The sequence below is a fragment of the Canis lupus genome, chromosome 8 (assembly GCF_048164855.1).
Source record: "Canis lupus baileyi chromosome 8, mCanLup2.hap1, whole genome shotgun sequence".
NCBI lineage: Eukaryota > Metazoa > Chordata > Mammalia > Carnivora > Canidae > Canis > Canis lupus.
Window position 1 is genome coordinate 55,234,904 of NC_132845.1, and position 15,231 is coordinate 55,250,134.

Genomic DNA, 15,231 nt, shown 5'->3' on the forward strand with positions numbered 1-15,231 from the left:
CCTGCAAGGGCAGTTTTAAGAGAGATGCTCAAGATAAGAAAGAAGAGAGCCACTAGAATGAAGACTGGTAACCCACCAGGTGAGAAGTGGAGCTGGTCAATTACTCCCTGGCCCAAAGAACCATCCTGACCCATCATGGCCCCACTATGATACCTGACTGTCACCTAGGACACAGTAACGCAGCTCGCTAATGCCCAGGGTACTTTTGCAGGATTCTTGTTCCCCTCAATTTAGATTAAAAAGCCAAATTTCATGGCAGGCAAGTGATGAGAATGGCACAGGATGTGAAACTGGATTCAGAGCTGAAGTCCCTCCCCCTCAGACTGCTGTTTGATCCCCCAGTTCCTTCTCAGCACCCAGCACAAGTATAAATCAGCAGCTTCCCTCATGTATGTGTTTAATGTATGTGTGGAAGCCCCGGGAGAACAGGACTATCCTCTTCTAGCTGTTAACAGTGTCCCCAGCAATTAGCACAGAGTTGGGCACAAAAGAGACACCTGGAAACAGTTCCTAGGTGAATGTAAGACTTGCACAGGGGCCTTGAGAAAGCGTCTGAGTGTCTTCAGGCCTGTTTCCTCATCTTTAAAATGGACTTAATTAATGTGGTCTTCTATGTTGCCTCAAAGAGTCACGTGACAATGAAATAAATGAAATAGGGGTTCCTGGGTGGCTCCATCCGTTGCTCCATCTGGGTGGTTCCTGGGTGAAGCATCCAACCGTTGGCTTTGGCTCAGGTTGTGATATCAAAGTCGTGGGATCAAGCCCCATGCTGGGCTCCACACTCAGTGCGGAGTTTCCTTGTTCCTATCCTCCTCAAGCACTTGCTCTCTTGGTCTCTCAAATAAAGATTTTTAAAGATATATTAAAAAATAAATGAAATAATATACATAAAAGTTCTCTGAAAAGCATAAAATAAAAGCTGATGTGGGGCAGTGTTGTTTCCAAGGACATACAGTTGTGGGAACATGAATGAATACATGCATGTCCTTGGGAGGGTGTTGTGAGGGTGTTCACCATGTTGTGAACATGGGTGAGCCAGGGTCTTGTTCTCTGGAAATCACAAGGTTCCCTGAAAACCTAGGACATCTGTGTGCATCACAAGAATCCTTGATAGCGGAGAGCTACGAAACCAACATTCTACTAATGGCACCTTCCCAAGAGAGGTGAGAGGTGAGAGGTGAGAGCTTTCTTAGGGAAATCAATCCTTGGCGGGGGGAGGGGCCTCAAGGACCCACTGATGGGGGGGGATGTTGAGGAACATAATTGTGCTTCACCGTCATGTTAAACAACTCTGCCACCACCCTGCAACTGTGACAAAAGTGTCTTAGAAGAGTACGCCATCAAATGATGCACCTCCTCTACAGCAGCTCGCAATAGCGTTCCCGGGACATTGAGTGGGCAGCAGAGCATGGGAGGCAGGGGCATCTGTTCAGCCACAGTGTGTATCCCATCACATTCTCATCACATTTGTCCCCAAACCATCCAATTCTCTCTCAGGATAAATGTTTCTGGGTATCTCTACCACCTAAGAGTCGCTGTGATGGGGGCTTTAATCATAAGCTTTCACTTAATAACAATGATCACCATGGGGAGAGCCTCATCACTTCATAGAGGAAAGACACCGGGCCTCCTACAGGTCCCAAGCAGTAAGCACCAGAGCCAGGACTGAGGCTTGGGTGGCTCCAACCTCAGAGCCCACACTCTAGGCATAGGTGGAGAGCCCCTGATCTTAAAACCCCTCTTGGCTGTCATATCCTATAGCCTCACCCTCGTTCAAGTTAGGCCAGTCCCCTTCTGCCTCCCCTACATGCTCCATCCTGCTGTCCTTAATGCCCTCCCCATGACGGAACAGGGTCCCATCTCAACCTTGCTCCGGTTAACTTCACACTGATTGCCCTAATTTTAGAGACAACAGCTGCTGGGGTAGCTTCAAAATCTTCCCTTCTCTAGGTGACCTAGTTTCACCACATCCCCTCTGCACAGTTTCAATTTTTAATATAGATCTGTGTTATTTTCTAAAATGAAGTAATCAGGGACGCTTGGGTGGCTCAGCAGTTTAGCGCCTGCCTTTGGCCCAGGGCGTGATCCTGGGGTCCCTGGATCAAGTCCCTCATTGGGCTCCTTGAGTGGAGCCTACTTCTCCCTCTGCCCGTGTCTCTGCTTCTCTCTCTCTGTGTCTCTCATGAATAAATACATAAAATATTTTTTTAAAAAAGGAAGTAATCAAAATAATCAACAGGATAACTAAAAGTAAAAATATCACAAGAGCTGAGAGGGGCAGGGATGAGAGGGACAGCCTTACATACACTAGTTCCTCAAGATACAATGGCTAAGGCTGATAAACAAAAATCTTCTTTAAAGTATGGGGCGGGGTGCAAATTGAATTTAAATAAAACATTTTTTAAAATACAGGGAGAAGAGCTGAAAGTCTTCCTTTGAAAAACTAAACGCAAAATGTACAAAAGTGGATATGTCTGAGCAGAAAGACTAAGAGTGGGCAGGAAGGAAGGAAGACTTTTACTTTTTATACCTTTATGTATTTTTTAAAAATTACTCTAATGCATGGTTTTTGTTATTTCATTATAAATTTTTTAGATCTCAATAAGAAAAAACTCTTTCCATCCACAAAATCCTGGTTGGTGGCGGAGAAACAAAGTGGCCAATTCTGTATGATGAGACTTGTTGCTCATGCTCCTCTTCCTACATGAATGCACCTGGGCTTGTCTGGTTACATCTCTGTCTGAGACCAGTGCTTATGTCCTTGGCAGCCCTAATGTCTACACTGGGAGCTGCCCTCCTAAGCTGCTGCTGTCCATTGCAGTGACCATGAGCTCTGGCTCAGAGGCCTCAGAGCTCATAGGGGCGTGCTCAGTATTTCTGGAATGACAAGAGGAGCTCCCTAAACTTACTACAGCAAAAGAGCTTTCTCTTCAGTTAAAAAAAAAAATTCTTGTGGGGCACCTGGGTGGCTCAGTCAGTTAAGTGTTTTACTCTTGATTTTGGCTCAGGTCATGAGATCCTGCCCACATCAGGCACTACACTAGGTGTGGAGCCTACTTAAGATTCTCTCTCTCTCTGCCCCTAGAACTACCCTTAGCTTGCACACACACTCTCTCTCTAAAATAAATAAATAAATAAATAAATAAATAAATAAATAAATAATAAATTCTTGAGCCTGAGGGCCATGCCAATCTAGAACAAGCTACCAAGGGAAGGTCTTTGGTGAGCCCAAGAATGTGTCTGTCTACAAGCTAGAGACTGGAGGGATCCCTGGGTGGCGCAGCGGTTTAGCGCCTGCCTTTGGCCCAGGGCGCGATCCTGGAGACCTGGGATCGAATCCCACGTGGGGCTCCCGGTGCATGGAGCCTGCTTCTCCCTCTGCCTGTGTCTCTGCCTCTCTCTGTGTGTGTGTGTGTGACTATCATAAATAAATAAAAATTAAAAAAAAAAAAAAAAAAAAAGCTAGAGACTGGAGCTCTAATCTCCTGAGGGCCCTGGCACCTCAACTGCACAGGTCAGAAAATCCAGATTTAGGCTGCTTGCTCACTTTTTCTTTTTCCTAACTAAATGAAACTTCCTATTCTCTCCTTTCTTTCTTTTTTTTCTTTTTTTTTTTAAGATTTTATTCATTCAGGAGCCCCGGTAGCTTAGCAGTTTAGTGCTGCCTTCAGCCCAGGGCGTGATCCTGAAGTCCCGGGATCGAGTCCCACATTAGGCTCCCTGCATGGAGCCTGCTTCTCCCTGTGTGTCTCTATCTCTGTGTCTCTCATGAATGAATATATAAAATCTTTTTTTTAAGATTTTATTTATTGGGATCCCTGGGTGGCGCAGCGGTTTGGCGCCTGCCTTTGGCCCAGGGCGCGATCCTGGAGATCCGGGATCGAATCCCACGTCGGGCTCCCGGTGCATGGAGCCTGCTTCTCCCTCTGCCTATGTCTCTGCCTCTCTCTCTCTCTCTCTCTCTGTGTGACTATCATTAAAAAAAAAAAAAAAAAGATTTTATTTATTTATTAGAGACAGAGAGAGAGGCAGAGACACAGGCAGAGGGAGAAGCAGGCTCCATGCAGGGAGCCTGACGTGGGACTCGATCCCAGGACTCCAGGATCACGCCCCAGACCAAAGGCAGGTGCTAAACCGCTGAGCCACCCAGGGATCCTCTCCTTTCTTTCTTTAAACAGCTCTATTGTGATGTAATTCATATACCACACAATTCTCCCATATAAACAGTACAATTCAGGGGCACCTGGGTGGCTCAGTTGGTTAAACATCTGCCTTCGGCTCAGGTCATGATCCCAGAGTCCTGGGATCAAGCCCCACATCAGGCTCCCTGCTTAGTGGGGAGCTTCCTTCTTCCTCTGCCCTTACCCTGCTTATGATCTCTTGCTCTCTCAAACAAATAAAGTCTTAAAAAAAAAAAAAAGTACAATTCAGGGGCTCAAGGGTGGTTCAGTGGGTTAAATTTCTGTCTTCAGGGCACACCAGGTGGCTCAGCGGTTTAGCACCGCCTTCAGCCCAGGGCGTGATCCTGGGGACCTGGGATCGAGTCCCACATCAGGCTCCCGGCATGGAGCCTGCTTCTCCCTCTGCCTTGTGTCTCTGCCTCTCTCTCTCTCTCTCTCTCTTTCTGTGTGTGTCTCTCTCTCATGAATGAATAAATTAAAAAATCTTAAAAAAAAAAAAGACGAACATTAAAAAATAAATTTCTGTCTTCGGCCTCAGGTCATGATCCCAGGGTTCTGGGGTCAGGCTCCATCTGAGTTGCACTCTGCTCAGCAAGGAGTCTGCTTCTCCCTCTTCTTCCGTCTGCTTATGCTTGGGCGCTCTCTCTCTCTCTGTGTCTCTCTCTCTCAAATAAATAAAATAAAATTTTAAAAAGTACAGTTCAGTGGGTTTTAGTGTAGTCACAGAGCTGTGTGACCATCACCACAATCAACTTTAAAACATTTTCATCACCTAAAAAGGAAGTCCTGTACCTTTTGGTAGTTATCCCCTGTCTCCTCCAAATGCCCATCTCTCCTCAGCCCCAGACAACTGTCAATCTAGTTTCTGTTCCTACCGATTTGCCTGTTTTGAACACTTCATGTAGATGGAATCATGTAACATGTGGTCTTTTATGACTGACTTCCTTCACTTAATTAGCAGGTTCATATTTTTCTCATTTTGTTTTTTTTTTACAGAAGAAATGCATGAATGTATGCCCCTTTTTGAAAAGTCAGAAAATACAAAGCTAAATCCCCTGAGAACACCATCCTAGTTCTTCCCCACCTCCCCAAAGATAACCGATGTTTAGAGTTTGTAGCCTAACCTTCCACATAACAGGGCTCAGCAAATTTTTTTCTGTTAAGGTCCAGATATTTTAGGCTTTGTGGATCCGAAGATCCATCTTAACTACTGAATTCTACCTTCACAGACTATAGGGAAGGGAATGGGCATGGCTATGTTCCAATAGAACTTTATTTACAAAAAGAGGGCAGGTTAGATTTGGCTCATGAGCAGAGTTTGTCGACCTCAACTCTACAGGAATAAATGATGCATGTTAAAGCATTAAAATAAAGATCCAGGGCAATCCAGGTGGCTCAGCAGTTTAGCGCCTGCCTTCAGCCCAGGGCATGATCCTGGAGACCCAGTATGGAGCCCCACATCGGGTTCCCTGCATGGAGCCTGCTTCTTCCTCTGCCTGTGTCTCTGCCTCTCTCTCTCTCTCTCTCTCTCTCTCTGTGTGTGTCTCTTTTTCTGTCTCTCATGAATAAATAAAAAAATAATAATAAAATAAAATAAAGATCCAGAACAGGGATTGGTACTTTGGCTTTTTTTGTAAATAAAGTTTTCCTGGAATGCAGCCACGCCCATTTATGTGTTGTCTACAAAGTCTCTATTGACCATAAGACCCACAAAACCTAAAATGCTTACCCTCTGGCCCTCTGCAGAGAAAGTTTCCTGAACCCTGCTATGGAAAATACACTCTATTTTTTGCATATTCTTTTTATATACTGTACTAGACTCTATATAGTAATCTACAACTTGCTTTTCTTCAATCCACACTATGTTTCTGACATCTATCAATGTTAATATGTGCAGATCTAATTAATGCTGTATATGCCAAAAGGGTCCCCTTCAACGAGTATACTCTATCTTATCTGGTGCTGCCAAATTCATGGGCATTCAGGCTGCTTCAAAGATTCCACTGTTACTAACAGTGCTGCAATGAACATCCTTAAGACTGCCCCCTCAGGCTCAGATATGCATGCTTCTCCAGGGCTCACAGTAGGAACACAGAACACAAGCATTTTGAACCAGGGTGGTCAGCAACTTCTGCCCCACACCCCAGCCTTACTTGGCAAAGAGGGATTTCAATGCTGCCAGCAAGCCACAGGTCCCCAGGCCATTGGTGAATCTGATGCATCTGTCAACGGCTGCAGAAGCCAGACCAAACAGCTTGTTCACAGAGTGGCTCAGCTCCTGCACGCAGTCAATGACTTCCCCGTGCTCCTGCTCAGCAAATACAGACAAACAAAAGCCACCTCAGACTCCAGAACAAAGGAATAGACAACATGAAGATGGGGGAGACCTCCAAACCTCTTCACCCATGGTCAGGTGGCAGAAATACAGTCCCAAGCTGCAAGAGCCCTTCGAGAGTCCAAACCAAGGGAGGACATCTACATGGCCGGTGAGATCACACACACTGGCTCCTGGCAGAAAAGCTTTACACTTTTCATCTCTTTCTGTGATTAAGATAGGACTTCTCCTCTGGGCCTAAAGCTAGAATTCAAATTCTCCATATCAAATGCTCCCAAAGAATGTAGGGAAAGGAAAATGCTTCTTCCAGGGGCAAGAACGTTAACTGAAGTGGAATGGACTTTCTAGGCATGTCCCTAGAAAACAGAAAAATGGCAGGAGGCAGCAGAACTTAACTAGTGTGAGATCTGCTCTTAAATCACTTCATGCTAGATAACCTTATGTTGGCAATGGGAATGCCTTCCCTTCTCCTTGGAGGCCTGTGCAAGTAAACCTGCCCCGGGACCACCGTCCATGAATGCTCAGGGGCCGTGTCCATTTGCATATGTTCCTTAGACAAAAGACTACCATAATAAGAATTCATTACATCAGGGGTAAAAGGGGAGGAGGGCGGGGGGTGGGAGTGATTGGTTGACGGGCACTGGGGGTTATTCTGTATGTTGGTAAATTGAAGACCAATAAAAAAAAAATTCAATTACAAAAAAAAAAAAGAATTCATTAAATCAGGGAGATGATCAACTTATACCCAAAAGATTTTTTTTTTTAAGATTTATTTATTCATGAGAGAGAGAGATAGAGAGAGGCAGAAACACAGGCAGAGGGAGAAGCAGGCTCCATGCCAAGAGCCCGACGCGGGACTCGATCCCGGGACTCCAGGATCACGCCCTGGGCCAAAGGCAGGCGCTAAACCGCTGAGCTACCCAGGGATCCCCTATACCCAAAGGATTTAAGTCTCTCGGGGCACCTGGGTTGCTCAGTGGTTAAGCGCCTTTGGCTCAGGTTGTGATCCTGGGTCCTGGAATTGAGTCCCGCATTGGGCTCCCTGCATGGAGCCTGCTTCTCCCTCTGCCTATGTCTCTGTCTCTCTCTGTGTTTCTCATGCATGAATAAATAAAATCTTAAAAAAAAGAAAAAAGATTTAAGTCTCTCATTCTGCTGGACTTTTGAGATTTTAAATAGAAAACTGGCAGCGCATCTGAGGTCTCATTTTACACTTGGACTACAAGAGTCCACAAGGTACTTAGAGCCTGTTTTTTGCATACCTGTTCCCACTCTTTGCATGTTTGATGCTACTCTCCACCTTCTCCAGTGCATCCCACCCCCAACCCCATGGCTGGCAAACCAGATGATCCCTCACTGGCCACCGGCAGTGCTGTGACATTACCAAAGGCACCGCGCTGATTTGGATGAGGACGTTCTTCTCTTCCAGGTCACCATACTTCAGCTGGTAGGGTTTGTATGGACCATACACAGCCTCCACCAGTTCTGTGACTTTCACCAGGTTGTACTCATCTTGAGGGAATCAAAAATTAAAATCAATAATGAACAAAGAGTCTGAAATTGCTGGCAAACAACAGGTGAAAGGTAATGTACTGGAACTTTGCTGGTTTCATCTCAGGGGTGACTATATTTTGTTAATCTGCTTTTGTTTTCATAGAAGCTGCAGCAATCACTTCAGTAAATATTTTGATGAATTTGGGTTCTGTGTAAAATTTGTCTAGACCACAAGTAAAGACACCAACTCGCTTCTTCCCATAACCCACTATTGTTAGGAATCCCTTCAAATGATAACTCTAACCAAGGCCAAGTTCCAGAAGTGTTACAAAGAAAAGGCTCTGTAGGAAAAACACTTTTCCAGGACTTTATGGACATGATACCCCATATATAAGGCTTCCAAAGATTCCTATATTCAACTACATTAAAAAAAAAAAAGCATGATTGTATCAAATATTGAAATGGGCATATTCCAGGACATAGCAATTCAGTTTTTAACTTGAATGTTTACCCAAGTGACATCAGCAACCATTGATAATCCTTGCCTGAATAAACTTTTACACTGCTTATTATTAAATGGTGGTTTTCTACTTATCTCATTCCTTCTACATCTATCTGCAGGCTTTCTCTTGTAAAGAGATCTTCCTTTCTTGCTCTCTTTAATATTCCTGTGAAATCGTGGATTCCTTTTGTATTCATTGTGTTATGATCCAATATTGTCATTATTCACTTGGATGCCCAAATTATTTCAAATTTGGTCAGTGGTTACCCCTTCAGGCTGCCTCCTGTAATCTTTCTGACATATTCCTAATCGGTCTTTGAGTGGGTCAGCTGGAATCCAAAATCTTTTCTCTAGCCTGCAAGGACCCACACGCACTGACCTCAGAAGGTGGAAGAGGGAGGCAGCAAAGAGTGAAGGCGTTTCCATCCAAGCTCCCCTGTCTCTAACCTATGTGGCCATGTATGATGATAGAACTTTCGATGCCTGTTTCCTCAGCTATAAATTGAGGTTAGTAATGGCGTCATTCTTATAAGGCCTTGGTAGAAACTACATAAAATCTGTGTTTAGCGTGTGGTAATACTCAATAAAAGCCTTCTCTTTTTATTGACTACTGCGCCAGCCTTTCCTCCCTCATAATGGCCCTGGTCTCCAACCTTCTCTTGGTTCCTCAGAAGCATCAGGCTCCCTTCTGGTCACAAGATGGTGCTTCTGTCTGGAAGGACCCTGTTCTCCCTTATCCTCCTGCATCTGGTCACCTCCCATTTTTTCTTTCAGGACTCATCTAGCTCAAGTCACCAGGCTCAGTCAGCTTTGTTTGTTCATATATTCCTCTAGAACCACTCTGCTTTTCTTCAAAGTACTCACCTCATTTTGTAATTATACACCCATTACTATGATCATCTGGTTATCTCCCACCAGAATAGATGTTGTATGACAGCAGTCTGGTTTTGCTCAGCATAGCAATCTCAGCATGTGACATTCCAGGACTACTCCATTTGCAGTTGAAGGAATAAATTAAATGTGACCTACCCATGAAGCAGTCATGAAAAATAATTGGACGTGTACATATATAAAACACATACACACACACACTCGGTTAGGAATCAGAGTTCTCACTGTACAAGAAGGGATGTAACTGGGGCAGCCCCGGTGGCACAGCGGTTTAGCGCCGCCTGCAGCCTAGGGTGTGATCCTGGAGACCTGGGATCAAGTCCCACGTCAGGCTTCCCGTATGGAGCCTGCTTCTCCCTCTGCCTGTGTCTCTGCCTCTCTCTGTCTCTATGAATAAATAAAATCTTTAAATAAATTTTTTTTTTTAAAGGGAGGATGTAACTGGTAAGTCAGAAAGTAAACATTTGTGGTAGTGGATCTGATTTGGAACAATCAGCAGAAACTGGAAATAAGTGTTTCCTAGCTCTATCCAGCAAAAGAGCCTAGAAACCTAGCAACAATGGGTACTCTTGGTGTCCAGACCTTGTTCTAAATACTATTTTCCATTAGAAGAAACCAGGCTCCTTGGGAAAATGCAGGTCTGAGGCAGGGAAGGTATGTGTTCCTGGAACAGTTTGTGCCCAACAGCAAGAAAGCACTCAAAGACTGGTGGGGACACAACAAAAAAATCAAAGAGGCAGCCTGAAGGGGCAACCACTGACCAAATTTGAAATAATTCGAGCATCAAAATGAATAATGGCAATAATAAATTTTAACACAATGAATAAAAGAGAATCCATGGATTTACAGTGATATTACAGTGAGCAAAGGGGACAACTGGCTGGCTCAGTCAGAGGACTCTTGATCTCTTGATCTCAAGGTTTTGAGTTTGAGCAGCACATGGGGTGTAGAAATTACTTATATATAAAAAACTTTTAAAAAGTGAGGACAGAGGGATCCCTGGGTGGCGCAGCGGTTTGGCGCCTGCCTTTGGCCCAGGGCACGATCCTGGAGACCTGGGATCGAATCCCACATCGGGCTCCTGGTGCATGGAGCCTGCTTCTCCCTCTACCTGTGTCTCTGCGCCTCTCTCTCTCTCTGTGTGACTGTCATAAGTAAATAAAAATTAAAAAAAAAAAAAAAAAAAAAAGTGAGGACAGAAAGGGAACTATCTTCTTTATAATATAAAAGGCCTGCAAATAGATGTAGAGAGAATTAGGAAATCATTTTATAATCAGCAGTGTAAAAGTTTATTCAGGTAAGGATTACTGATGGATGCTGAAGTCACTGGGTAAATGTTTTCTGAGGATTAGTTATTCCTATGGGCTCAAAGCATCACCCCATGGATTATTTATTAATTACAAAGAGGAAGAGGTACCTTTGTAATGGAGAGATCTAGTGGATACATCTACCAAGTGATTAATCCAACCATCACCAATGATTGGATATTATGTGTCCCTGATGTGATGCCAAAGGAAATATGTAGCATTCTTGCCGAAATATTTAATCTAAATTTAATCTTGAGGGAACAATCACAGACAGTTCCAGAATATGGGACATTCTACTAGAAAATTACCCTGTATTCTTCAAAGAGGTCAGTGTCATGAAAGACAAAAAAGAGATGACTGTTTCAGAATAAGAAATTAAAGAGATAAGACAACCAGATACAATGTGCACCAACTAACTGATCTTAATGGAGGCAGAGGTGGGGAAGTAGCTATAAAGACTTCTGTGGAACAAAAAAAAAAAAGACTTCTGTGGAAAAATTTGTGTATTAGGTGACATTATTGAGGCAATATTAAATTGGGGGGGTTGATAAAAATAACAATATACTCTATTAAAAACACATTTAAAGGAGGGGCGCCTGTGTGGCTCAGTCAGTTAGGCATCTGCCTTCAGCTCAGGTCATGATTCTAGGATGGAGCCCCGAATCATCATCAGGCTCATTGGGGAATCTGCTTCTCCCTCTGCCCCTTCCCCTGCTCGTGCTTACTCTTGCACGTGCACACACTCTAATCAATAAATAAAATCTTTTTAAAAAATATTTAAGGATACAGAGATACTCTCATTCATACAGAATCTGCATACACATAAAACACAAAATACTATTTCTAGATGCCAGATGGAGAATGTTCTTCCTTCTTTGTGTTTTTTTAGTTTTTCTATAATGGATACCCATTGTTTATTAATTATAAAACCAACTTAAATTATCTTAAAAATTTAGTTTTCCTATTGCATAATCTTTTATATATTTCTAATTATTACATGCGTTACTAAAATAGAAAAAATGTTAAAGGCAAAATATAAAGTTAGAAAATATACCTGCCAACATACTTGATAAACAATGGGAATAAAATCCTTATTACATAAGTTTATTTCTGGAAGATATACCAAATTTTTAACTGTGGTTATTTTTGGCAAGCTGGGATTATAGATTTTCAGTTTGTGTTATAGATTTCGATTATCATGAATTTTTTTTTATAATGAATTTTTATAACGTACTTTGTTGCCTTCTGTTATGTATTTAATGATATATATATATATATATATCATTTTAAATAAAATGCTCTTATAAATTGACCAGAAACAGATTAAACCCTCTAAAAGAAAAACAGGCAAAAGAATAAGCAATTTGGAAGAGAAAAAAAAATTTATAATGTAAACTAAAACTTGATAGTAATCAACGAAATGAAAAATCAAAATGAAATATCATTAATTGTCTAAGAACCAGGCAATTATAGGGAAAAAACAGGAGCATCTAGAGCATCTAGGCATGAGGGATGGGTGCCCTCACTCACTCCTGACAGACAGGAAAATAGGGAGAAACTTTCTAAAGAGCAAAATATGATAAACATCTTTAAAATGTTCATTTTTTAACAACTGTAATTTTTAAACTTATCCTAAGTAATAAGCAAAATTTGGGGGCTCAAAATTAATGTTAGATTGTTCATAATACTTCTATTTATAGTGGTGGATAAAAAAATTAAAGTAAGCCATAGTTATCAAGTGATTATTAAAAACCATGTCTTGGGAAAACATTTAATGACATTTTTTAAATACTAATTATATTGAGCAAAAAAAGATAATTTAAGATTATATATACCAGTTTTAAAGACATGTATGTGTATATATTTATATATATATTTGTGGAAAATGTGTATTTATATTGGAATTACTGGGAGAGGGATCCCTGGGTGGCGCAGCGGTTTAGTGCCTGCCTTTGGCCCAGGGCACGATCCTGGAGACCCGGGATCGAATCCCACGTCGGGCTCCCGGTGCGTGGAGCCTGCTTCTCCCTCTGCCTGTGTCTCTGCCTCTCTCTCTCTGTCTCTGTCTCTGTGTGACTATCATAAATAAATAAAAATAAAAAAATAAAAAAAAAAGAAACTTGGAATTACTGGGAGAAAATATAACAAGGCTGCCAGTGTTTCTGAGTGCGAAGGTGGTGAATCATTTTTATTTTCTTGTACCTATTTTTATTTTTGTGTGTTTTTGAAGTATCTTTTTACATTAAAAAAAATACTTTTGGAAAACCTCAATAGGAATCATTAAAAATCTAAGTTTCTGTGGCTGGCTAACAAAGCACTTCTATGTCTGATTCTTTGGCTCTCTCTTCTTCAAGAATATCCATCAACAGTGGGAGGAAGGCAGCCTGTCCTTTGCCCTACCTTCATTCTACTCTGCTCTAGTAGGTAGCTTGTCCTACACTCTAGCCACTTGGACATGGCATCTTGGTCCTCTGGAAGCTATCCACATCCCCCTTGCCTCTCCCACAACTGAGACCTGCCGAGCGAGTGAGCCAAAACACCTATGAATCATCTGGAACTCGAACAATAAACACTCCCTGGAATGTACAAAGTAATTATACACAAATGTAATTAAAGAGAATAACTATTAAATAAACCAAGTTAGTGACACATAGCAGCCAAATGGCAGAACAAAGCTTCCTGAAGTGATTTCCTGATTTGACAGCAGCATGTGTCACGAGATCTGTGCTACTTAAAAGTCTATGATGGTTTTAACTTAACCAGGGATACAGGTAACATACCACTGCTGTGTTCCTAAATGGGAATTAGGAGTGCTGTGCTCCCAGATGCAGCTAGGGAAGGTCCATTTCCCCCATAACCACCCTTAGTCCCAACACAACCCTTCCCTGCCCTTAAAAACTTGCTGAAGTCCCAACAAAAAGTTCCTCTAACCTCTTTGTTCTCTTCAACTTACTTTTTAGGTTGAGTGGTCTGAGGTTTTATGATGCCTCAAAGGAAAGAGGACTCTACCCTCCCAATGTAACCTGCTGCCAATTCAAGGCCACTGGTGCCCAGCTACCTCTTTCATATTCTAAGCCCCTGCCAAAGTGCCCGTCACTTCCCCAGAGCATGCAGAGCCCCTAGTAGCACTGGGACTGGTTAATACATAGGTAACAACCATTTCCATAATGGCAACGCTTTCATGGAAAAGGCTTCTATATTTGCTAAGAAGGAAGACAAAGATCCCTTCCAATTCTATAAAATCAGTCATCTGAAAAGACAGCAAACCCAGGCCCCAGAAGCTTCAAAAAGAGCAAGTAAAGACAAGCCAGAAGGAATGTTTACGTGGGTGGGGGAGCTGTGCCATCTCCAACCCCTTGGCAAAGTGGGCGGTGGCGTCATAGAACTCTAGCAGCTTGAGGAGCTCCAGCTCAGGCCCTGCCCTCTCCACGCCGGAGCTGAGGCAGTCAGGTAGAGTGGGCAGCAAGGCCCCCAGAGTCTGAATCAGCAGCACAGTCACCACCTCGTGGGGGTTCTTAAAAACCTGCAGTGGGAGAGAGTAACGCATTAGCACACAGGACCAAGCAGGAGCATACCGTTTAAAGAAGCAGTCTCCTGGATGCTCTCAGAGGAATGTCTCCAACAGCTGGAAACTGGCCTGGTCAAGAGCTTGAAGCACCAAGCATTCTTTAGCCCCAACTCAAACAAGCTCAGAAAGCCCAGTAACTGGCAGAACTTGCAACTTGTTCAGGACGATTAGCTACTTTATGTCTATTACTGATCCCAAGCTCCTCTTTTCAAATCTATCACAGGTAGTATTTAGATGGCTACTGAGGACAGTGAGGGTAACAGTGCAGGAACTGGGAGTGTGTGGCAGACAGGGAACAAAATAAAGAGCAAGTCGCTGAGTCAGGGTCGGAGGACATTCAGCTAGATGTACAGACCAGTCCACAGCCACCTCTACCCCGTGAGACTGATCTTCAGTAAAGATGGATTTGTCTTTTATTCTAAGGACCATCAGGAAGAGTGTATCCAGGGCCTTTTAGATTATAGATTTACGGGACACCTGGCTGGCTCAGCGGCTGAGCATCTGCCTTTGGCTCATGGCGTGATCCTGAGGTCCCGGGATCAAGTCTTGCACTGGGCTCCCTGTATGGTGCCTGCTTCTCCCTCCGCCTGTGTTTCTGCCTCTGCCTCTCTCTCAATATCTGTGTGTGTGTGTGTGTGTGTGTGTGTGTGTGTGTGTGTCTCATGAATAAATAAATAAAATATTTAAAAAAAAAAAAGATTATAGATATACTTATTCACCAAGAGTCCAGGGGTACCTGTGGCTCAGTTGGTGTCTGCCTTCTGCTCAGGTCATGATCCCAGGGTCCTGGCATCAAGCCCCACATCAGGCTCTCTGCTTGGTGGGGAGCCTGCTTCTCCCTTTCCTGCTCCCCTTGCTTGTGTTCTCTCTCTCTCTCTCTAATAAATAAAAAAAATCTTTTTAAAAAGTCTTTTTTTTTTTCCTGTTTTATATACTATTGATCTCTTGGACAA

At 43.0% G+C, this 15,231-nt stretch overlaps 1 protein-coding gene across 2 annotated transcripts in view; it reads right to left on the reverse strand.

The window, feature by feature from the left end:
• COG7 (component of oligomeric golgi complex 7) overlaps positions 1-15,231 on the reverse strand; it is a 78,957-nt gene that overhangs the window by 30,301 nt on the left and 33,425 nt on the right. For both annotated transcript variants that reach the window (XM_072836174.1, XM_072836173.1), the window contains exons 7-9: positions 14,035-14,233; positions 7,901-8,028; positions 6,335-6,489 (exon numbers count right to left, since the gene is read on the reverse strand). In XM_072836174.1, the coding sequence (XP_072692275.1) occupies positions 6,335-6,489; positions 7,901-8,028; positions 14,035-14,233 (482 nt within the window). The remainder of the gene's footprint in view (positions 1-6,334; positions 6,490-7,900; positions 8,029-14,034; positions 14,234-15,231) is intronic.